Source organism: Sinohyriopsis cumingii, chromosome 1 (assembly GCF_028554795.1).
Source record: "Sinohyriopsis cumingii isolate HCF-2022 chromosome 1, ASM2855479v2, whole genome shotgun sequence".
Taxonomy (NCBI): domain Eukaryota; kingdom Metazoa; phylum Mollusca; class Bivalvia; order Unionida; family Unionidae; genus Sinohyriopsis; species Sinohyriopsis cumingii.
In genome coordinates, this window is record NC_142961.1 from 163,518,059 (window position 1) to 163,544,540 (window position 26,482).

The 26,482-nt window shown below is 36.2% G+C and overlaps 1 protein-coding gene across 1 annotated transcript in view; it reads left to right on the plus strand.

Annotated features, from left to right (window-relative positions):
• LOC149808289 (uncharacterized) overlaps positions 1-26,482 on the plus strand; it is a 42,271-nt gene that overhangs the window by 6,563 nt on the left and 9,226 nt on the right. The window contains exon 2 of the mRNA XM_089950435.1: positions 16,538-16,729. Within this exon, the coding sequence (XP_089806561.1) occupies positions 16,538-16,729 (192 nt within the window). The remainder of the gene's footprint in view (positions 1-16,537; positions 16,730-26,482) is intronic.

Genomic DNA, 26,482 nt, shown 5'->3' on the forward strand with positions numbered 1-26,482 from the left:
TGTATTCTACTTCATCCACGGTGCAGAGATGGGTGTTCATATAAATGTCATTAGGCGTAGGAATGAATACTTTATTTTCATATATAAGGTGCATATAATCTCACGCGATCTTACTGATAAGTAGAGTAGTCACGTTATTGTATAATGCAAAAGCCATGGCAGCGCAAAAAGCGCAAAATGGACAAACTTAATAATAATGGTGCTTACTTCTGGTTTTCTTTTCTTTTGTGTATGTGACGTGGTGGTTATGGCCGGGGAGAGAGTACAGAACGATGAATTCAATACTATTTCTTATCAGTTGTAATGAATTATGCAACAAATCAGTAGAATACTAACGGTGGGAGGCGGGAGGGGGAATAAATAAGGTGTTACTTTGTATCCAGGTGCACCAAATGTAATACGGATACTCCGAACACGCTGGAAACGACATATTTTAAGAAATTCCTATGGTTGCCTACAACGGACTTCACCGAGCTCGTATTGTACAGGCTAAGGTCACTTCTGAGTCAAAAAGGCTATATCAACACTGTCACTGATCTCCCAATCTGCAAAAAAATGTGCTCTGTTGACGAAGCTGCGGAGTTCAGACGGTTGCCTCGTTCGCCAGAGGTATTGGAGCAACTAAACCAAGGGCTCCATCGGTCTTGGGCGTCAAAACCAGTTTGGGCCATATACCCATTGTACGCCACTGAATAAAGACAAAGACGGTAAATATGTTCGTTTGTGCTTGACATATACAAAGAAGTTGTCGATATTGTAGCCGGTGTTATCCGTCTTGGAGGATGAATCTAAAGTGAAACCTATCCTTGAGGTTTTGTCGAAGTTCTATGGATGTAGTTCATAACACTATCGAATTACACGGAGAGAGAGAGAGAGAGAGAGAGAGAGAGAGAGAGAGAGAGAGAGAGAGAGAGAGAGAGAGAGAGAGATATGGGGGAATATTATATGGTCAATATACTTTCCACACATTTTTGTGTGGTTTTATTTATTATTATTATGACCAAATATAAGGAACATATGATCAGATGAGGACCTCTATATCTGGCTGATATGGGACATATATAACAAATTATTTTCATGAGATTTAGAGAGGTGGTTTCATTGTCTAACAGACCAGACATCTTTTTATTGATATTATAATTGAGCCACACGAACGTATAGACTGATTGTGTAACAAGGTAGGAGATTTCGGTTGTTTCATTGAGATCATATCTTTATTTACATTATCGCCAGTGATGTTTTCTAGTAAGATGTACAAGAGAACCATCTTACAGCCTAACAAAGAGGGATATAGTTAATGCATTCATTTATAACCGAAAGGCTGATTGTGAGCAATAGTTTTAAACATCTCGTACAATCCATGCGCAGAAGCAAAATTGTTCCAAACCGTAAAAGTTACCAGGTACCAAGTCTGATGTAAATTTTCAACCATTATTTCCATTTGAGAAGTGTGTCAGAAAACTTATTTTAAATCATTGTTAAGTATGAAATTGCTTCATCTGTATTTATTCTTGATATTTCAAACTGCAGTGAAAATAAACAAAAATTCGGACATATCCTAGACAGAACATTCTGTTTGACTGGAGTTTTCCTGTATCAACTCAGTGCATGTATGGCTCGAGTTTAGAGTGTCCAGAAACCAACTTTTGCTCTCATCACACTGATGGAATTTCTTGATACAAAACGGAAAAAAAACCAACACACATAATTCTTGCAAGAAGGGCAAAATACTTCGCACAGCTGAAGATTGCCTGTTTAGTTATGTTTCCGAACTCGTTGTTATCAACCTCAGTCATCGTATGTTGGAACAACTGTCTTAGATGAATGATATATTTACATGCTTTTACCATATTATGCAAACAAAATCTAGGATATATTTTTGGAAAAGCAAATTGTAGTCACTTTTTTGTGATTAACCTCTGTGACCTTGACACCCTCAGTGGAGTTTACTATTATAATATGATGAATGTTCAAGCTCTACAATATACATATAGAATAAAGGTCACTGCCTGCTTTGTATGAAAACGTACAAACTGGGCACACTTTTAAATATGCCTGAATTGAAAACACACTAGTTAATCCATAGTGAACTAAGTGGCATTTTATTACCTTGACACCGCTAGCAAGGTGGGAACGATAAAATATTTATGTACTCTTGGGTGTTAATTTAGGATTGTGGTCACTCTTTATCTTCTGTGTACGGAAAAGTTGTGTATAGAATCAATATTCGTGTGTGTTGAGATTACTTATATTAAATTTGACCAATACTATATTCATTGACTTTACTGTGACTGTCACGTGTCCCCTACGGAATTATTACTATCCCCGAAGAAGGACGGACAATTAAAAGGTTAAATATCTCCGAGCCCCCAGTCAGCAAAGCCGATGCTCTGTGGTGTATAAAATAAAAAATAATAAGGTGAAAGGTATAACAATTTAATAAACTATATCACGGTATTCAACAATTACAGGACAATTATTTCAATGCAATTGCTCCCAACCAATACAAGACCTATCCAAACTGCCAATTATTTCAACACGCGAAATTAAAGGTAAGAGTGTTTCCTTCCCATCTGTGTTACTCATCTGTGACTTCCGCCTTTAATTCCTTGTCAGTACTTCCGGTACGCTTGTTTCCGTTTCCCGGCCTCCTTGTCGGTACTTCAGGTACCATTTATTCCGTTATCCCGGCCTCCTTGTTGGTACTTCCGGCCCTGCGCCTTTGCTCAACTTCTTAATTCCACTTGCTCTCCTCGTCTCCTTCTCTCTACTCTTCGGGTGGCGTCCTATTCCAAATCTCGTCCAAAGTTCCTAGAACTACCTTCCCGCCCTTTTAACGAGTGCACATCTTCGGCACTAGGAGCGCAGTCTAGCCTCCCCAACTTCCTTATGATCTGCTTTCGCCAATGTCCAGACATGCACTGATCAGTTCACAATGAATGTAGCAGAATAATGACTAGCTGTGTGAGAAACCCGCCCCAAAATTTGACTATCTTAGTTGAGATTGGATACCGGTGGTCTCTTTGAAACTGTCTGGGGTTGTATCACTGATGAGTTATAATATCGGGTTTCCGGTTTCTAAGACTAAGAAGACCGATGACATCACTGCTGATTGCAAAACAAACATAGTTTCTCACCCCGCGGCAAGGTTCTTCAAAGGAAGTTACCGCGAATTCGACCGTAACGCAATGACTAATTTCACGGACAGGTTGTTTCTTTGTTTTAAAATCGGTCTAAGGCCGTAATATTATTTAACACATATTGACATTACCCAACGTTCTTTGAACTACGAATTCTATCAGAAGGCATTAATAAACATGAAGCAGGAATTGTTAGCAAATTTTCTCACACAACGTGACAGTGACCTTAGTTTCCTCTCATAAGCTTACCACGAACATAAAATCAATATATTCTCTTTAGACAATGACTTTGGGATGTTGGTCACCTGGTCACATTAGGTTAATCAAGGAGGTAGCCATATCAATTTAATTCATATAAATAGTTTAGTCGGAAAGCAGCCAAAAGGAAGTACTGACAAGCAAATATGAAAAAGAGGCAGCCATCGCTTATAATCTAGTATTTATTCATATCTAACATTCATCAAGAATTAACTGTACATATAATTTAAAAGAAATCTATCGAATTCACTTGCCTGACAGATGGTTGATTTTTGTTCCATAGATTGTTCTTAGCTTGAGTCACTATGTTTCGGAACAGAGTTGTTTGCATTTGAAGGAGAGTTTTCTGTTTATAGGCCTACATACATGATGACAGGACATGTATATTAGAAAAGAGGTTAGAGAATAAATAAAGTGTTACGTTGCATACAGGTGCACCAAATGTAATGCGGATACTGCGAACACGCTGGAAACGACATATTTTAAGAAATTGCGATTGTTGCCTACAACGGACTTCACCGAGCTCGTATTGTACAGGCTAAGGTCACTTCACCGAGCTCGTATTGTACAGACTTCACCGAGCTCGTATTGTACAGGCTAAGGTCACTTCACCGAGCTCGTATTGTACAGGCTAAGGTCACTTCACCGAGCTCGTATTGTACAGGCTAAGGTCACTTCTGAGTCAAAAAGGTTAGGCGTGCTTTAGCAACACTGTCGCTGAGTTCCCAATCTGCAAAAAAAATGTACTCTGTTGACGAAGCTGTGTTGTTCAGACAACGAATAAATATCTGGCAAAGCGTGGCCGACAGTTATAATTCTGCCAGACATTATGTTGATTCTTTTGAGATACTGACAATCGAGTTCAACCCAGGGTGGAACAAATCAGAGAACAGCCGAAACGAAAAATATAGGATCCTGTGTTCAGAACACATGGGGAATTCGATCTTAACGACAAAAAATTCAGTTTCCCCATTGCAGCCGCTCTGTTGTCTCTGTACTCACATAGAGACACAATATTACACTCTTTCTATGATAATTTGGTCTCTAATCCTACCAGTGAAAAACCCAGAATCTACTTCTTTTATATTATTATTATTATTATTATTATTATTATTACGTGTCCCATTTATCTTCTATGAAAATTAAGGATTAGCATATCGAGCAGAAAGTGTGTCATAAAATATTTGACCCAGTTTACAGTTATCAGTAGTCAGAAAACTGGGATTCTTGTACAGGGATCACAAGGAGACTTGCCATTCACCCAGCGCGCTAAACCTTTATTTTTCTAGGCAATGAACTTAGTCCTTGCTACTCGCGTATGCTTTAATTGTTTTTGTTTTGGTTACCTTTGAACATTTTGGTATATGTTATTGTTTTTTATTAATCTATCTCTCAAGGAGACGTAGTTTCCTTTTCCGTAGATTTCGTTCATCTCTCTCTCTCTCTCTCTCTCTCTCTCTCATATCGTCAGGTGGTTTTGAATCGTAATGTAAATACTTTTCCTTCTCATCGCCTGCATGTTAAATGTTAGTTTCTTTTCTTTTTTGTCCGTTTATTAGGATGATATTGCCTAGCTCGACACGGTGGACTTCAGTTAGTACCGTTGCTAATCTTAGTATCAATATACATTATTTGTGTGTTGCTGGTTTGTATTACATGACCGCTTTAACACGAACTGCGGAGTAATTTTGCGTCTTTCAAATGTTAGATTGGTTGTGTTGATGTCATTTTCATTTACAAAACTCAGTGACACAGCCTGTATTTTATAGGGAATGGTTTACCTTCATTGATAATCAGAACTCTTATACTCTGTCTGCGTGGGTTTGAATCTAGGATTCGGCTAATGTGGGTATGTGAGAAAGCTTGCCAGTAGCTTCTCGTGGGTCAGTGGTTCTTCCTGGGGTTTTCCCGGGTTCTCCCTCCACAATTAATACTGGCCGCCATGGATAGCCTATCGTGTGCTGAAAAATGGCGTTAAACCCCACAACAACAACATACTCAATTTGTTCAGTTTTTCTTTTTTGCATGGTCTCACCTTGTAAGAGTCTTCGATTTTCATATTTGTTTTGCTTAATTTCATGTTTATTATTTTATTTTTGGTTGTATATTTGCTCGTGTATTCTCATCTCTTCTTTTCATATGGGCCATAAATCCCTCTTTCTCACGCGTAGATCCGTTAAAAGAATACAAAAATTAGGCTGATACTCACTTGAACAACCAGATGCACTACCGAACTATTATTAGATCTTGTCTTTGTGTTTAAACGTCAATGTTTCATCCGTCTAAGTCGTTGGGTTAAACTTCTATGCCTGGAGAAATATCGAAATTCTTCCACAAGATGCAGAATTCTGCAAATTGCACCGTTAAACTTTTTTAATTCTTAAAATCTAAATCAGTTCATATAGTTAGGGTATTGGAATTAGGCTTTAAAGTCAAAACCAAACGTCTTGGTGAAAATTTTGATCTTTTCATTTTCACTAACTATATAGAAATATTTGGTGAATGCCGTCTAAAGAACTTCTAGAGAAATTTAATAATAAATTCTCCAGTGGAAAGAAAAAATCCTACTTCAGATTATTCCATTTTACACTGATAAGACTAATTAATTGACTACAACATTCCATCAGAGATCATCCACCAGTGCTCGTAGACTATTATTATCGTAAATCTGTAATCGTGAGACTTGTCAGACCCTAACGCAAGTCCCCTGTCAAACAGCCGCATGTCTTATCAAGGATCCAAACTCTTCAATGTGACTGAGTTGAAAGAAGATTTTTAAAATTTCGCTTGCAGAATGAGACCAAAAGCGAAATTCAATGATCCAGCTCGTGAATCGAACACTGAACATGATAATCAACCTCAAAAGTTTATCTACAAAAGTCAATTTGGTCCATCCTTTGCAACATTCATGTTCGGGAGGCTTTCTTGTCAGCAGTGACAAGTGATATCGACTGACACAAAGTCAATCTAATGAGGACAAAGTGACTCCTCAAGAAATAGTCGTTGAAAGTGTTGATATTTTCATCAAGCCAGTCAACAAGTGGACAAGTGGTGTGGTCATGAGTGCATCAAGTTACTTCGCTGAGGCTGATAGACAATTATCAGACGGTAAATTTTACATGAAATTTGATAACCACCCCAGCTCAGAACAGGCTATGTTAAAATTCACACACTTAGAAATATGCATAATACAGAACACACAGATTACACTATATTGGCCAACCTTCTTCCAGTTGACCACATGCCAGATAAGTTTTATCTGCTTCTCAAAATTTTCAAAGCGAGAAAGTAATCATATCCGGCATTAATCATCATGCAGGACAAAATCCAGATTTAGTTACCATCATTATGAATCTTTCATAGAAAACATCTTTCCCACATCCAAGACACTACATAGACTAAGCACGTAAGACCAATCTTCCTGAAAACATTATCTACATTACTAATATATTCACTTAAGACCAACCTTCCTGAAAACACTATCTACATTACTAATATATTCACTTAAGACCAATCTTCCTGAAAACACTATCTACATTACTAATATATTCACTTAAGACCAACCTTCCTGAAAAAACTATCTACATTACTAATATATTTACTTAAGACCAACCTTCCTGAAAACACTATCTACATTACTAATATATTCACTTGAGACCAACCTTCGTAGAAACACTCTCTACATTACTAATATATTCACTTGAGTTTTGTTTCACTTTGTGTTCACTTTTTGGCAGCACCATCCAGTACGAAAATTTTAACAATCAAAAAAATGCATTTCAAACCACTCCTTTTAATGATTTGTTAATACTGCAATCAACATTGGCATGAGAAAAATCAGTCAATGATTTCACGAGCAGTGTTTACATTGAATATACTCAACAACTTTCTGTGTCGTTCACAACGCAACGAGGGGGTGATTTCGTCATTCTACACTTGCGTATGACAAAAAATTGTCTAGCTACGCGCCTAGCATTCAGCACGAGGAAGATATTGAAGTTTGCATAGACGCATTGGATAATTGCCTCGACCCTTCCTATACAATTGACCATCTGTTAAACTTTAGCGTCATGTTTTGATGTGTGACAGCTTTGAACTAAACGAGCACTATTATCTTTACAAAATGAGGCAGCATTGATTACTGAATTGACACCGCCGTATAACATTATTTTCATTGGGAGGCTAAAACAAAACACCTTAACCAGACATCCCATAGACCCCTCGAAAACGGGATATAACTTAAAACAATTTGTTTTTCCTTTTTTTAATAACAAAAATTGAAACTAACTTTCATCCTACTATTAAATGTATATCGTGATCATCTGTCAGTTCAAATATTTGCTTAGATACCCAGTCCACACTTTGTGACGGGAACATAGCAACCAACCTCACTGCCACGGAATTGATTTTCAATTTACAACACTGCCATCAATATGTTCAACTGTCTTCTTGGATACCCAGTATACACTTCGTGACGGAAACGTGGCAACCAGCCTTAACTGCAAACGAACTGATTTTCATCGGTATCTGCTGCAAAGCTGTGGCCACCCCAAGCATATTTAATAAACATAAAAAATAAAAGATAAAAAATCTCCCAGACTCCGCGTTCGTATCAAGCGCATCTGTTCCGATCAAAGGGTTTAGAAAGAATGACGAAAACTCAAGTGGTATCTCAAAAAAGGGCTACAAGAGGAAAATATTGACAGAGCTGTCGCCAAAAAGCAGGATTCTCTACATAAGTACTTTTTTGAGGTACAGACTAGAACCACAAACGGACGCACCCCTTTAAGCTTACGTACTCATCGAGGCCCCATAAAGGAACGTCCGAATGGCATATTTTAATAAATTCCAATGATTGCATACCATATACCTAAAAAATAAAATTCCGAGACAAACACGTCCTTACTACAAATATATGCCTGATAATAGAACGTTCCGGAGGTTAACGACATGAGTAAGAGTTAACATAAGAAAATAGTTTCGGAAAATAGCCGTGTTATCCTAAAATGCTACTTATCTCCTGACGTACAAATACTGAACTGACCAATATGCTGGCGAAACTGTGACTTTAGAAATCAGATGAAAAACGTGAATAACCACATTTGCAAAAGATTCGCGACTAAACTTGGAAACCATTACATTTCAGCCAGAAATTTTGTTGAGTCCCTTAAGATGTTTTGAACCGAATCGACATGTGATTGGGAATATAATGGATTTTTTTTAGCTAAAAACACACGGTAAATTGACTTTAACAACAAAATCTAGCTTACCCATTTGAGTCCCTTTATTCTCACATAGGCACAATATTACATTCATTCTACGATAATTTGATCTCCAAACCAACATCAGTAGTAAAAGAAAACGTGCAATTCTGTTAATAGACTCATTGCGGTATTGCCTTCTATCCAGAGCGACAGTCATTTGTTTTTCAGTGTGAAACCGAGTCAAGGGCTCTTGTCCATGCTACCCGCATATGCTTAAAAAAAAAAAAAGAAATCTATTTTGCCAAATGACGCAGTTTTGCCTTTTCAATAATTTTCTTCTCATTTTGTCATTCATTTTAATGGCAGCTTCATAATGTAAATACATTTCTCCCTCATTATTTTTGTGGTAGGTGTATATTTTGTCATTGTAATTGTCCTTTTTCTTGCCAGCTCTGACGAAGATTTTGTTTTGCGTGAAACGTTGGGTTTTATATGGAGTTCCTAGTAATATAGTCTTCGCAAACTGTCTCCACGCGTTACTCTTGCCTTGGGGTGATGCTGTCTTCTACGCATGCGACAGTAATTTAAAAAAAGGTCAACCGATGATGGATAAACATGTGTTCTGTTCTGACAGATGACTACTAAAAAAGCGAGTGTTCTGAAGGATTTAATGCTATGGGTCAAATAATGGGATTTCATGTTCAATCCGCGTACAAAAGTCAGTCGAAATAAATTTATTAATTACTAGAGAGCGGCCGATAGTCCGAAAGTATTTCTTAGGAAAGATCCATTATGAAATGTCGTCTATTTAAGTTGGTATCCGCTACCAGGAATGTCGGAGATCTGCTAGTTGGTCCAATTACTCCTTCAGGCCAACCCGGATCGACTGCCTCTGTGTGTCTTTAGGAAAAGCACTTAGCTTCATTTTCTCGGCATGGTATAGCAGGAACGTGTTAAGAGTGGCGCTGAAACCAGCCGACAAACCATCTATCGACATTATCAACTGGTTATCCGACAGTTATTTTTATCTCACGGTTAAAGTAAAAACGATTTCGATTGGATAAAAGAGGTATCTGTATTTGGGTTTAACAGCACGTCAGTACAATACTGGCTATAGAGCGCCAGTTAAAAGTTAAATTTTATATATATATATATATATATATATATATATATATATATATATATATATATATATATATATATATATATATTTATATATATTTCTTCTTCAAAACACGTAAGCTCGGTAAACGAGACACAGACCAACATACACAAATATTAAATACCTAATCACACACTCTGTGTGTGTGTAAAACTTTACAAAGAAAATGCGATTGGTACTATTTAAGCCAGCAGTTTCAAAGTCATGAATCATTTGTTGTAACATAACAATTAATTCACATAACACTGGCCTACTTTTGTGACTAGATTTACGAAATGTATTCCAAAGCCATTCCTTCATTATCAATATTTACTTAGTGGTTGATTAATTCTTTTATGCAAAACCTTTGCGACAAATGGTCGGATGAAGAGCAATATTCTTGGTTGGTTGGCTATGATATAAAATGAATAATCCTTTTTTTAATTATAGTCATGCGCATGGTGGTCTTTAATGCATTCTACTAGTAATTCCATTCACGACTTTATTTGAGCCACATGTGACCGAATGCATCAGGGTAAATTGCAATTTTTTATTAAAAAATTTCTGCAATTAGCAGATACAGAGATTTTTAGGTAGAAAAGTTTATCTTCTTGAGTCGCTATGTACATTTAATTTGTATTGTTTGTTAATTGTTTTTCCTCCAACATTATTTTATGTTTAATTGTCCAAAATCAAGTTCATGCTGAACCCGACTAAGGACACTGGTGTTGTTTTTATTTTGTATACAAAATAATAAAAAGTTAATATTTCCATAGGAGTGTGGGTTAAAAATTAGGTTCATTATCAGTAGGATTAAACCTATTTATTCGGGTCTTGGTCTCGGACATTAGTATTTCTCCAAATACCTAGCCTACCTGATGTTTATCACAACCGTATTACAATTTTAGCAACATATTTTATATTGCAAAAACTTGGAACGTTCTAGACTGGAAATTTCCATTAAATCATATTATTTCCAGAAAATGCTAATTGTGACGTAAGTCAGGTGGAGGGGCTTATAATCTTGTAAAGTGGAGAAATTAATCCTGCATTAACATCTAAAGCATAAATCAGGCTTATTGTTGTGCTCATTTAATTGGGGGTGGAATTTATATATTTAAATAATTATTCACTGAAAATACAAAGTGTTCTTAAATACTAATCTTGGACAGAAACATTAACTTGGAATTATAGTCAATTCAGGCAAGTGCATCTTGGATTACATTATTATAGTTAATTAGAAAACTGTTAGTACATCAACACACTTAAGGCTATTAGCACATTAGTACATTCAAGACTAGAGACACATCAACGCCTTCAACGCTGGATTTTATTTCGAATACCAATGGAATTTAATTAGAACTTTATTTATTAAGACTCGTGATAAAACTCTTTGCACTATTCGGGATTAAATTCTCAACACGGTAAGTTCTTTTAAAATTTTCACTTTATACTATAGTAAAATAATGTTTTTGTTGAATTTGACAAAACTTGTTATTTTTTTTCTCTTTTCTATGACTTTGTTTAAGACCATATAATCGTAATAGATTATGGGGGGGGGAATTCTGTATCTTTAAAATTTTTAATTTTATCTTTTAAAGGGCACTATATAGCCATTATTGTTCTGACGCATTTTCAAATGAAGGTCTTTATTATGCATTAAAGAATTTTATATATATATATATATATAAAGATTATATGATCATGGTTGGGTATTTATCGATGTGTAAAGTTTACCTAATCACTCACAAAGTAAATAAAGTCCGAAGTCTGTACTGTTCTATTTCTTTGTTTGTGTTTTTTTTAAACACTATACTTTCGAAACCGCCCAAGAAGCAATGAACGTTTTAATCCGTATATAAATTTTCAAATTAATAAAGCCGTGGATCGTTCATATTTTATAATTAAGCCGTGGACCGTTCATATTTTATAATTAAGCCGTGGACCGTTCATATTTTATAATTAAGCCGTGGACCGTTCATTTTTTATAATTAAGCCGTTGACCGTTCATAATTAACCCTACGCATTCTGGTCAGGTTATAACGGACAGGATTGACATAAGCGCTTAAGGATATTAGCTTTTGTGAAATAATGTTAACTGCTCAGCCAGAAATCGCGTGATGATTACATTATTATGTCATCAAGATGCCATCACTTGTGACATCAATTGTTATATTAACTCTGAAAGAAATTGGGCGTAAGACAACGCGATTACCACTTGTTCATTTTTTTAAATCATGCAAAATAAAATAAAAATGTGTGTTATTTTAATAATTGTAATGACTATACTGTAAAAGAAAATGATGAAGTAAACTGAAAGAATATAAAACACGTTTGGAAGCCATTAACGTAGTTTGGCCTATTGTAAAAATGGTTTCCAGGCTTTCCACTTTGATCTTAATAGATGTGACACAGTCAAAAATTCAATCCCAAGCACACACTTTGTTAATTTGTATTATTATTTACTTGGCTACTAATTTACAGACAGTAAGTTTCTATTTCGCTGTTGTATGTAATGACCCTTTCTTGAGAATCGAAATTTAACTCATTGTAGTGCAAGCATATAGATACAAATAATTTAAGTTTCCGTGCTTGTTTGTTTTTTTCGGGGGGGGGGGGCTGCTTCGGTCCTTCACTATGTACGAAAGAAGGCTGTGAGGGGAGGAATGTATTTCAGTAGGTAAATACCTTATGTCATTGTTGCATCTTTAATAATTCCCAATTACTGGAAAGCGGTGGAATTATGTATAAAAAATACGAAACAAGGAAAATAGGTTCTTGTCAAGTGAATGATTTGAAATAAAGCGTCCATATGTTGATATTTGCACTTGTCTAAACAGCTTTCACTAAATTCATTTTTTGTCGCAAAACTGCTACAAGATGTTGAAGCAGTATCCATGATTGACTGGCGCCTAGCACTCAGAGTAAACAATGTAGTAAACATCTGAAACCAAAATGTTTATGGATTGTTTTATTGGCATTTACGTCACTGCCATAAAAAAATTCGACACATTTTGATGTGTACTTAACGTTTGTCCATAATATTTCCATTTTTTCTGAATTTCCTGAAGTCAAGTTATTTGCAGTATTTTTCTCTGAATGTGCTACACAGAACTTGCAAAAAACTTATCTTAAAAGTTCACCCAGTCTGAATCTAGCTCCCTGACTGGCAACTATTAATGCACGTTAACCCAGTCTGAATCTCTCTCTCTCATTAACAAATAATAATGCAGGTCAACCAAGTCTGAATCTAGCCACCTGACTGGCAACTAATAATGCAGGTCAACCCAGTCTGAATCTAGCCCCCTGACTGGCAACTAATAATGCAGGTCAACCCAGTCTGAATCTAGCCACCTGACTGGCAACTAACAATGCAGGTCAACCCAGTCTGAATCTAGCCCCCAGACTGGCAACTAATAATGCAGGTCAACCCAGTCTGAATCTAGCCCCCTGACTGGCAACTAATAATGCAGGTCAACCCAGTCTGAAACTAGCCCCCTGACTGGCAACTAATAATGCAGGTCAACCCAGTCTGAATCTAGCCCCCTGACTGGCAACTAATAATGCAGGTCAACCCAGTCTGAATCTAGCCACCTGACTGGCAACTAACAAATGCAGGTCAACCCAGTCTGAATCTAGCCCCCAGACTGGCAACTAATAATGCAGGTCAACCCAGTCTGAATCTAGCCCCCTGACTGGCAACTAATAATGCAGGTCAACCCAGTCTGAAACTAGCCCCCAGACTGGCAACTAATAATGCAGGTCAACCCAGTCTGAATCTAGCCCCCTGACTGGCAACTAATAATGCAGGTCAACCCAGTCTGAATCTAGCCCCCTGACTGGCAACTAATAATGCAGGTCAACCCAGTCTGAATCTAGCCCCTTGACTGGCAACTAATAATGCAGGTCAACCCAGTCTGAATCTAGCCTCCTGACTGGCAACTAATAATGCAGGTTAACCCAGTCTGAAACTAGCCCCCTGACTGGCAACTAATAACGCTTGCCAACTTCTCTGATCGGCAACTAACAATGCTAGTCAGTTTGGAAATAAATTACGTCGGCATTGTGAAGTACTGTCTTACTCCCTTACTGTCTTATCTCACGGATCTCAGCTCTTGGGGTTCATTAAGCAGCGTAACTAAATGTATAGTAGCGTATTCATTTATTCCGTTTTAAGCGCATTTTATTGCCATAAATGAATAGAAACGGTTTTGGGCTACCAGTTCTCACAACTTAAAATAAGCCCTTCCCGTACAATCACAATGAAATTTACATGGATAGCGGCAGTACATTAATTTGATTTCGTACAATTATAAGGAAAGTACATGATTCAGAAAAGATGGTTGAGAGAGAGAGAGAGAGAGAGAGAGAGAGGTGTTTCATACAGTTATCAGTTAATCGCAAATTCATCATAGTGGTAGAAGCTGGGTATTAGTACATACACAAAAAATGAATTCAGTTCCTAAGAATGAAGAAAATCATGTTACAAATAAAAATTAAATTTAGCTGTAAGTAATTGAGTAGAGAAATCAAATTGTGAATACTCCGTAATTACATAAAGCGTGTTTCGTGTCTTTAATATATGTTTAGAGCCAGTCAAATGAAGCATTATTAACGTTGGCTGTAAAGTCAGACGATCAGGATAAAAATTAGTAGTAGTCGCTGGTACATGGAGATGATTTAGATTCTGTACTTTTTTGAATATATTATTAGCAAGTAAATATGTAATGGTATGCATTTTCTATACCACAAGCACTTATTGGACTTTCTCTCAAAATGATTAGAATAGAAATCATTATGTAAATCACTACACTAATTTCTAATTAGAGGATGCCGAATGGATAATTTCCTGTTTCCATGAAAAAAAATTGGGTCGGCACTTGTGTCATCTTTGTCTCTATTTTACTTCTGAAAATAGAATGGTTATTTTCACTTTTTAATGAATCTGGAAGTGAGGTCCAAACATGAACAGAATAGTGTAAGAACGAGTTTCGAGTCCTGCATTAATGCAAGTAGAGTTATTCCTATTTCTAAGGTCATGCCCGTTTGTCGTACCAACCAGTCGTGGTAGCAGGTCAGCAAGATAAGATAGAGAGACTTCTGTATAAAAGTTTATGAAAGCAACATCGTTTATAGACCTTATCTCCAATGGTAGACCAACCACCCAGTTTCTTTATGAATCTTATGACACGAGTCAATTTTTGGCCCATTTACAATTCCCCTATGTATGCTTAATTTGTATTATTTGTGTAACGTTGGTCACTGTTTTAGGGTAGAGGCCTACTTGACTATTCACATGATTTTTTCAGTAAGCAATATATTACACAGATTATAACCGCTCCGGTGGCCTAGTAGTAGTTAAAGCGTCAGCCTCGGATGCGGGAGATCGCGTGTTCGAACCCCAGCCAAGTCATACCAAAGACTTTAAGAAAGGCACTAACAGCTGCCTCGCTTGGCGCTCAGCATTAAGAGGTTAGTGCTAGGACTGGTCGGCCTGGTGTCAGGATAATGTGAATTGGTGGGACATCAGGCTACATGTCTGCGACATGATGCCCCAGTGCTAGACATCACTATAAACTGTCACACTGCTGACATCGTAGCAATATGACTGAAAAATTGTTAAAGCTACATTAAAAATTTAAATCACACACACACACACACAAACACACACACACACGTACATACATATATATATATATATATATATATATATATATATATATATATATATATATATATATATATATATATATATATATATATATATATATATATATATATATATATATATATATATATATATATATATATATATATATATACATACATACATACGCGGGGCCCCGTGGTCTAAAGCGCTCACCGTTCTGGATCACTGCCATCTCACCTCTGTCTGCGTGGGTTCGAGTCCAAGGCTCTGCTAGCGTGGTTACGTGGGAAAGCCTGCCAGTAGCTTCTTGTGGGTCGGTGGTTCTTCCCTGGGTTTTCCAGGGTTCTTCCTCCACCAGTTATACTGGCCGCCATTTATAACCTATCTTGTGCTGAAAAATGGCGTTAAACCCTAGAACAACAACAACAACATATATACACACAGCTAATACTTATGTATGATTGTATATTATATATTATGAAGGTAAACATGTTTACTCATGTTGAGTTCAAGGTCTAGTTTTCTTCAGAAACTATGAATGTTCTGGAAGTAATCTTGTTTATGAATTTTATGGGAAAATTAACGTTTGACCTTCATCATGGTTCTATAATTACGTCTTATGTTAATTGATACAAATGTTGTTTTCTTCAGAATTATTCATTCCATAGCTTCACATCAGTGTTAGCGGAATCGAACTGTATTCAGTTGAGAGGATTCGATTTATTTATTTAAATTATTCATTAGAATTACTAAGTGCTCTTTGACTCTATGACTAAATAACTATTTTTGGAAATTATTGTGAATTCATTCAAGAACATTTTGAATTATATCATGGTAACACATCGAGACTGTTAGCACATCAAACTATTCCAGACTATTGACACATCAGCACATTCAGCATTGAAATTTATTCAGAACACCACTGGAATTCATTTTGGAGTACTCTATAGTGGTACATACGATTCCATCAAAGATATTAGAACTAGTTGAAGTTCGATACACCAACACTTACACATATATACACACACACAAACACTAATATTTATTAGTAAATTTACGTTGCTCGTGGCAAATATAATAGATTTATAACCACTCTTATATATTTTTATTTAACAAACTGATTGTTGCTTTATCATTTTTTTAGGAACAGTTCTTAGTGGGTTTTCAATACTTTGTTGTGGAAGATCTCGGGTCACGAATAAGAAGGACGATCATATAATAACAACCATTTGTGTGAACGTGTGGGTAGGAGCAGCCCAGCTATTCACCGTCACTTTCTTACTTGTTGGATGGTTCTGGAGCTTTGCTTGGGGAATAAAGATGGTTCTCATCTCAGGTATACATAATATCCTTTTTATCTCTCGTAACTCGACCGCTCATAAAATGAGATGTGGACTGACCGGTTAGCATCCATATACAAGTCTTATGGTCTCCCAGGTACCTGGCCCGTGTTTTGATATTGTTCACGCGCTGCGGGCGCAGCGGTATGCATTGACAAATCGCAGGGCTACTGTATACGTCACAAAGTCATAAATATTCGTCTGGTAAAATAATATCAAAATTGCTTGTTGTTAATGGGCTCTATGGAAGTCTACGGACCGATCAATCACTTCCCCACTTAAAAGAAAAGGCCTAAAAACCTACATCTTCGATTCGGCCCATATACTTTTTTTGGGGTGACTAACCGGTTCATAAACTGCCCTAAGGCCTTCGGCACCGCTCAACACACTCCTTACGAGGACCAAATTTATTTTCAACCTGGCATCTTGACATCAATAACGATTCTGTCGATGTAAAAATCATGCTTTTAATTTGGAATAGCCATCTCCCTTGTCTTCTTGCTGTCAAACCAGCCGTGTGTAAACCAAAAGATTGAGTCGAGAAAACAAATCGATACTTCATGCTCCTTTTTATCCTTAACTATTTATTAAATCTCATGCTTATTTTCAGTATTTTAAACTATTTTATCTCTACACATACACTTTTTACATACTCTCATCTGATATTTCCGAGTTTAAGTAAAATCCCAGGGAATAAAATTGACACTTTACAGAACAAAATATAATGAAAAATGTATGTTTGTTACCGGAAAATCTATTTTGGAGTGGGAAGCTGACTGTTGAAGATCAACTTTATCACTGAAAACAGTTGCTCCCGTCAGTTTTCAATTGTAGCCTAAATATTCCGCAATGTAGGCCGCCCCCAGTTAGGGCCTAAATATTCTGTAATGTAGGCCAACTCCAGTTATGGCCTAAATATTCCGCAATGTAGGCCACCCCCAGTTATGGCCTAAATATTCCGCAATGTAGGCCACCCCCAGTTATGGCCTAAATATTCCGCAATATAGGCCACCCCCAGTAATGGCCAATAGCTGTGAATGTATAGCTGATTTGTTTTTAATTCCTCTTATTTTTATTTGCCACCCTGGCTATCCGCCATCCAGCATGCCCGATCAATGCACAAATTACAAAATAATGATCACAGACCTCGAATATTAAATTCGTGAATTCACCTATCGACCACCACCAATAAACAAGCTTAGTATTCATTCAACTTCGATGACACTTTTTCTAGAGGAACTAACGTAGCACAATGCTTACCAGCGGTCACTGGCTCGGCTGATTTCCATTAAGACCAATCACGATAATAGCCAGAGTAATGTAAATGTAAATTACAAAGAACACCCCAAGTACAGTTAGATCAATTGAAAGGAAGTCGTTGTAAGGTTGACTAAAATTAATGTCTTGCAAATGGAAGAACAAACATGCCTTCCACTTATCGAGATGCAACGTACGTCAGTAATGGAGTCGAAGAAAAGCAAGAGAAATGTGTTAGATCAGGCGATGAAGAGAGAGACTATGTATTAATCAAAGTTACATCGACAACCACTTTGTTGCAACATTGGATTATTCCATCAAGATGCATAAGTAAGTGACAAATCTTTTAACAGGGTGGCAAGTGGGATGACTGACTTGACTATTACCCCCCCCCCTTTTTTTTAAATACCGATATTGAAAAACATTGCTTTCTGTTTTGTTTTTTTTAATCCTAAGACAGACCATTCCTGTAACTGACGAAATTTATAAAGAGAAGGTCAAGTCCTTTGATACAGAGCTTAATGTTCTTAACTTTTCATATTACGACTGATAATTGCGGAAATGTAAGGCCAGACACAATTCATGGTGTCACTTTTTTTTCTTGGGACTGCGCAGGGATTTACCCAAGCTGGTGACAACGTACTAGCTCTAGCAATTGACATAACGAGCTATCATTACAAGAAAGAGACTTTTGGATGAAACAGAACTTTTCTTTAAATGTTGCGTGACCGATGCCTATCAACAAAGGATAACACAAACAGGACAAAAAGAGCAAAGGATAGAATCACATGATGAATCTAAGAAGATGAAACCATTCTATTGGAAAATCACCCATGTGGTTTTGTATCTTTAATCACAAACTTTATGTTGGCTACATTCACAGTCAGGAAGTTTGGATGACGTCACCAATTTTATCTTAGTGAATCAAGATATTTAGATTTAGACGAGAATGAAGAGGCAAAAGAGGAAAAAATGTTTTAGTGGAGAATTCCCCCACCCACATCACCCCCTCCAAACTAAAGCATGTTGGAATTCACTTTCTACCACCAGCGACAACCAGTAGTTTTGATGACACGAGGACGCATACAGACATTCAATTCCGACTATCGTTGATTTCTTCTTAAACATCTCATCGACTGCAGAGGCAACAGAGAAATGCCCATTTACGAGACAACAAGGAAAGGCTTATTTAAGAGACAGCACGGAAATGTCTATTAAGAGACAACCAGGAAATGCCTATTTAATAGACAACCAGGAAATGCCTATTTAAAAAACAACAATGAAATGCCTATTTAAAAGTCAACAAAGAAAGTCCTATTTGAGAGACGGCAAAGAAAGACTTATTTAAGAGACAACAAGGAAATGCCTATTTAAGAGACAACAAGGTAAGACCTATTTAGGAAACAACATGGAAATGTGTATTTAAGAGACAGCAAGGAAAGGCCTTTAGGAGACAACAAGAAAAGGCCTATTTAAGGGACAAAAAAAGAGGAAAAGCCTATTTAGGAGACAAAAAGGAAAGGCCTATTTAAGAGGCAGCAAGGAAAGGTCTTTTTAAATTAAGAGTCATGAAATTTTACACATTGTATCACTATCCTAAGTAAATGCTCTAAGTATATCTTTGGACCATTAAAATAAGCCTTCAATTTTTTTACACGTTTTTTAGATTATTGGATTTTATTTTCAAACGAAAATCTCATTAGCATGATTAAGAACAAAAACACGTAAGGCCCACAAATGAAATTTGGTGTTAATGTTTATATGCACATGCAGATAACCAAAATAAATTATCAGCCATTATAGCCATTTTTTTACAAGTTTATACTTTTGGGGACTCAGACCGTCGTGGTCTGCAAAACTGTCTAATGGCAGCTAATCATCACTTTTCATGTAAAAGATAAATCGTTCGATCAGGAAAAGAAAGATACCTGCAGCATCACTTATGGTGCGCGTGCGCGCGCGTGCGTGTGTGTGTGTGTGTGTGTGTGTGTGTGTGACTTCACTTTTATGGTGGAACGGTCTACACGGAACATCTATATCACCGGAATGAAAACCACACGCAAATTTTGTGTGGCCAAGAGTTAGAGGTGACCGGTATACCGGTTTACCGCGATATTTTTTTCCGGTGGTACCTATAACGGTGCTTTATTACTTTACCGGTACTTCAGTAGTTTCCATTGTAAAGGAATGTACGGAAATTCCCGGGTTATCCCGGGTTGTCTTGTTACGACTTCAATGATATTAACAGTGTATTTTCAATAATCATGACGAAATATTTCAAAAATATATATTTTTGTCAACAAAACGGTTGTATCTGACAAAAATTAATGTAGAATGTTACAAATATAAGTATATTTATGATCCTTTCTTTTACCACATGTTCGACACGTGTCACCAGTGCCACAACGCGATAGTAAAATGGAATGTTGTGAAAGATATTCGGGACAAATTCAATTGCCGTATGTAAATGTGTTAAGCACGTTTTCTTTTGTAAGACTGGCAATTCTCCTAGGATTTTCGGGTGCGCAATTGTTTTCTGTCTCAACTTTGCATAATTTCTCAAGTCAACTAATATTTGTTTCGTTTGTTGTGCAAATGTGTTGTATATTTACTGTTCTCTCTGATAAATATCTTGTTCGGCGCTGGCATCCTACTGAAAGTTTCCCTGCCTGTTATATCAAAATTGTAGTTAAAAAATTGTAGGCTTCAGAATCAACACTTCATCTTTTTATCAATAAGCTCTCAAATGTCAGCACGACGTCTTTCATAGTTTCAGCTATAGTGTAAAATTAATCATCCCATTTTAGTAAGTTTTTAGATTACAGCTTATACGACAATTAAGATATACATAGCAAATTTATCTTCGATATGTTCCTAGCATTAATTTTCGGGGGAAGGGGTCCTTTCAGACGAAATATTTTATTTTCTTTATCTCCAGATAATTCGTATTTTATCCGTTAGTATTTTATCCGAATAATATCATGGATATATATGATCGTGTTGTTTTGCTTTAAATTGGAGCAGTATATTTTTCCAGCTACTGACAGGAGGAGATTTCTTTTTTAAGGTATCAGGCCCCGCCCCAGTACACTGAATTGTTGGTCCCCAATATAATTGTGGAACATCGTGGTATATATCACGGAATAAAATATTTGTGGTACCCAGTACTACCAATAGTATTTGTATCTGCCCAGAAGTCTGGATGGAATAGTTGCATAGGTCATTTGGCATACATCGAAATCATTTATTTAAATTTTGATCTACCGCTGATTTTGACTTCAATTTATATTTATTTTATTGCCCCAGACATATTACGGTGGCAAGTTCGGAGTGCATTGTATACACCATTTACAAACGAAGTGCTCAACATCTACGTACAACAAATACTTATATAATTTACACAGTATAAAAGCTCTTAGAATTAGCAAGTAAGCGTGTATTTGATACATCTATCTCAACTCCATATATATGAAGGTTTCAGTTCAAGAGAGAGATAGTCGACAGACACACAGATAGAAAGAGGAGACATAATAATATATCCGTATGTTATGAACATTTCTGTATTGTTGATGTTTCCATTTAGTAAATAACATTTCTATTTTTGGTCCCAAATCAGACTTATTAGGTTCAAATTTAAACATGAAATCAAAGTAGAGCTGTTGCAGACTTGCAATTTCATTTCAATTTTTAGATTTAAAGAGATTTTGGTTAAAACAATAGAATATTTACAAAACTTGACTGGCAAGATTCACTGAAATCTCCAAATAAACTCACATTTTGGAAATCTCAAAATCTACTTCCGTATGAGTTCTACATGACTTTATTTTGTCAGCCCAAAGGGGTTCGATAATTTTATTGAGGTTTCTCTCTCATGTTTTCAGAGGAATCGTATGAATGTGTACCTTATGGTATTATGTCTCGGCGATAAGGCCATAGAAACGGTTCTAATGCCTTCAAACCAGTCAGAAGAGGTGCTTCCTTCCCTGGTTAGGCAACATCGATTGATCTTGTCGTGTTGTTCATTATATATGTATATATGTATGCTTAAATGCTAAATTAGTCAAAATTTCGGAGCAATTGCTCGACACCTAGTTTTCCGTGTTGTATAGCTCTCATAAGTCATGAGCAGATATTGGCCTACATACGGCCAACTTCTAAGTCAGATTTGTTTGAGACGATAACGGCGATACATTCTCTTTCACACGTCAAAGGTAACGCCTGTAATAAACGCACATTTCAAAGTTGCACTGGATGTCACCGAACCAGTTTTACGATTATAATGATATTTTCACTTATTACTCTTCGGTTGGTTTAAATGCGATTTCTGTTTTATACACTAATGGGTCAAGGTTTGTTTGCCAGTGAACAGACGTCATGGTTATTAGGGTAGGACTAACACAACACTAAAATTTTCACTTTCCTTACTCTTGGTTCGTACCAAATTCTTACCCCGATTCTCCACCAATTGTTATGATACGGGATTTTATCATAACCTTCTTCTCATCTCTTGCTATTTGAAGGGATTACTCATCAGTTAAGAAATCTCTTTGCCCATGGTAAGATGATGATATTCTTTTATTCCTCCATTTTCTGAAGATTTTAAGACAAAAAAAGAAATGCATTTAAATACATAGAATCATAGTGGATTCGTTACTTGTGGAATTAATTCCAATAGCAAACGAATAAATAAATTAAAATCATTACTAAACTAGATAGAGATACATATACGATAGAACATTTGAAAATGTATCCTCACAACAAAAATAGTTAGTTTCCTAATCGCTTTGCAATCCAGAACAAGTATTTCTTTCCTTATATTCTGAGTGAGTTCTCTATTGAATCGAATATATAATATCCTTTATCTTAATGAAATACTTGGTAGATAGTCTGATCATATTTATCCATGCCTCAAATTCTAAACGTTCTGATATATCATTTAAACCACCAAGTAGTATAATCAGTATAACATCATCGATCTGATCACAGAAATCACGGTAAATCACTGGAGGCATATACGAAAATAGACTTTCCATCAAGTGGTTTATGTCGTCTAAGGTTAAGGCACAATTCATCGAAATGTGCAAAATACGGTCATGACTCATTTTGCCACATAGGGGACACAGTCCAGGTCTTGCTTGCATTCCTCCAATACGAATTAATGTCCCATATTCCATTTTTCTGCTTGAGTCAGTGTAAGCTATTTTCCATAGATGATGCATTTTTAGTCCTGGATTAATTTTTAGAAATCTACCGAATCCCTCTGATGGATTTCTGATACTCATTTCATGTTTCCTCTCCTCAAATATCTGTATTCTTGTCCCAATTAAGTTTTTCCATGCTGTTTTGTTTGGAAATTTTCCAGTGAAAATAAAGTCGTTGAGATAGTCTTCTAAATCATACTTTTTGAGTACAGTATTTATATCATATATAAAAGAGTTGTAGCTATGTTGGGGGTCAAAAATCAAATTTCCAACAGCCCAGAGGAAAACCTTTTTAGCAGTTAAGTTTGCTGATGTTCTACACATGCGACCAAGGAATACAAGATTTTGCTTATCTATGCGAGCTTCTTTTGATATCATCCCCAAGCATGATGTCGTAGATCCAATAGGCGATCTTTGAGGGAAACCTTGTACTCTCCGGGCGAAATATCGTTGTATTTTCTCCATTGATTCAATGCCCTGATATGACATATTAAACCAGAGTTAATATATAATCAAGTGTGGACGTTCGTGACATGTCTTTTGATCTATACGTGATGTAATGTTCATGTGGTTTTATCACCAGCGTAGCAACTATGTTTCTCTGTTCTATTCTTTTTTTGAGAGCAAGATCTCTTCTTGATGGATTTTTACATACAAGATCTGCATTCATGTCGCCTATAATTATGCATATATTTTCAGCAGAATACCTATCATACACATCAAAAACATTTTCACAAAATTTGTCATATGCATCATCAGTTCTAGTTGTCGAGGGAAAGTAGGTTGCAATCAAAATTATAGGTTCCAAGTCTCTCACTAAGATTTTCACCGCCATAATATTTGGGAACTCATTTTGTAAGGTTCTTACTTTGCATAGTGATGATCTATAAAATACGGCAACCCCGCCACTACCTCTATAGCATTGTTGTATCTCTTCAGTAGGTCGCGCAACTACTTTGAAATCATCATGTAATTTATCTAAATACGTTAGATTCTTTGTACAAAGCCAGTGTTCAGTGATAACAAATATATCTGTGTCTGGTAACAATTCAATTAGTTTCTGCGTGCTAGACATTATACCACGTACATTCCATGTTGAAATAATGAGCATAATTATAATTAAGAAGCAATTACTAGTCATATGGCTATGCTCATTAGGAATATATTTTGTAATTCTCATGCGTTTCATCAAGTGAGTAGCCTTCTCTCCATTTTCTGTTTGTTATCCATTCCCTACATTTTATTCCAGAACTCCAAAATGATTCATTATTCATCATCAGTTCAAAATCTTTATCCAGTACATTTAGTCGAAATGTATATATATTTGATCCATCCCAATGGGGTCGTTCCTTTATGGGGCGGACTAATGTTACTGTCACACCTTCCTCCTTGCACTGAGTTGCGATAGCTGTCCTTACTACATCTATATTTTTTCTCGATTTGACATTCGATAGCAGAATGCGTCTTATTTTGTTTCTTACAACTTGTTCAAACACATCTGATTCTATATTCCTTTGATTTGTCCGGTAATAATTGTCTCAATATGTCTATACGATGTATCTTTCCTTTTTTGTCTCTCCTCGTCATTCGGAAGCATTCTTTGATCATTTGGTGATTTGTTGTGCCCTATTTGATCTTTATTTATGTTTTCATTTATATTTATGTTAGCTCTATCTTCATATCTCAATTTCTTTTGTTGATTGTGGGTTGATGTACTTGCATTGTTAGATGTTACTTCTGTGCGCTGATTATGACTCACATTTTCCTTTATGTTAGTCCGATCATTCCGTGAAAGTGGCGGGAAATCTTTCAGTGTAAACATAGCGGTACCATTTCCAGGCAAATTTGCTGGAAGAGCTCTAGCAGGCTCTTTGTGTATTTCTTTTTGTCCATGTACTATATTTTCTTGGTCAATAGATGGAGATATAACATGTCTACTCTCCTTGTATGCTGATAGTTCATGATTTACATGATTTTCTTTCATTTGCAAGTCTACGTTTCTACCTTTTCCTTTGTTAGACTGATTGTATAGAAGTTTGTGTCTTGTACAAATTGTGTCTAACTTTCCCTCAATACAGTTAATCTTTTTCATGATCACATCTAGATGTTGATGTACATGAGAAAATAATTCTTTAATCTCATTTTCCCGGGTTGCCATTGATGACATCTGGAAATACATTCCTCTATTATCATTGATTAGTTTTTCTTCCTTTAATTTCAGTTGTTCTATATGAGAGGTCGCCTCTTCGAGTTTCTTCGTAGTTTCCACTAAGTCTGACTTTAAGTTTAGGATCTCATTTTCTGTCTGTGTGATAATATCACCTAACTGGTTTTCCAATCTGGAGAATTTTTCTTCAAACTTATCATTCATTATCGCTATCTGCGCAAATATTGTGCTCATTCTATCAGCATCTTCATGAGTTCTTTGTAAGGCGTTATCATTGACCGGAGCTTTCGGACTTTGTGATATACAATCACTGCGAATGGAGTTTAAACGCTGGGATGATCTTGTTTCATAATTATGTTTCAATGCACATTTAGATATATATGCTTTCATGTCACTGTAATTATTTTCTCCTTCAGTGAAATGGAATAAAATATAAATATCTTCCGATAACTTATCCTCCACAGGAGCACTATTTGTTCGAGGTAAACGTTCTACTAATCGACGATCAGGACAATCATATCTCTTCCTTTTTGCTAGATCAAAGAGAGCTTGCCTAGAATCCCTGAGACCTTTGACATCAAGTGTTGATTTCAATCTTTTTTTGAAGGCACTTCTATTAAGAGTTCCAAATTTGGTTTTGATTTGCATGTATATGCCTTCATTAATTTCGTCTACATCTGAATCTTGTTCTGCTTGCGATGTCTGTGAAACAAATAGAGCATCATCATTGGTATCATCTTTGGTATCAGCATCAGTGACACTTTCAATGTTTCTCACATTTCCCTTCGGTTTCCCCATATCATCCATCTCTGATAAGTTTAAATCCGGCCTTGAATTGATGTTGTCCTCATTTTCATCAGTGACACTTTCAATGTTTCTCACATTTCCCTTCTGTTTTCCAATATCATCCATCTCTGATAAGTTTAAATCCGGCCTTGAATTGGTGTTGTCCTCATTTTCATTATCTAACATGTCTTGAGCAACATCAAAACTGTTTTGAGACTTTCTCTCAATATCCACATCATCTATAATATCCTGCTGAGAGAGCATTTTTGTTGTTTTCTAATGAAAATCTCCCAAAACATTAAAGTATTCATTTATTTATTTTGTTTTTATTTATTGTA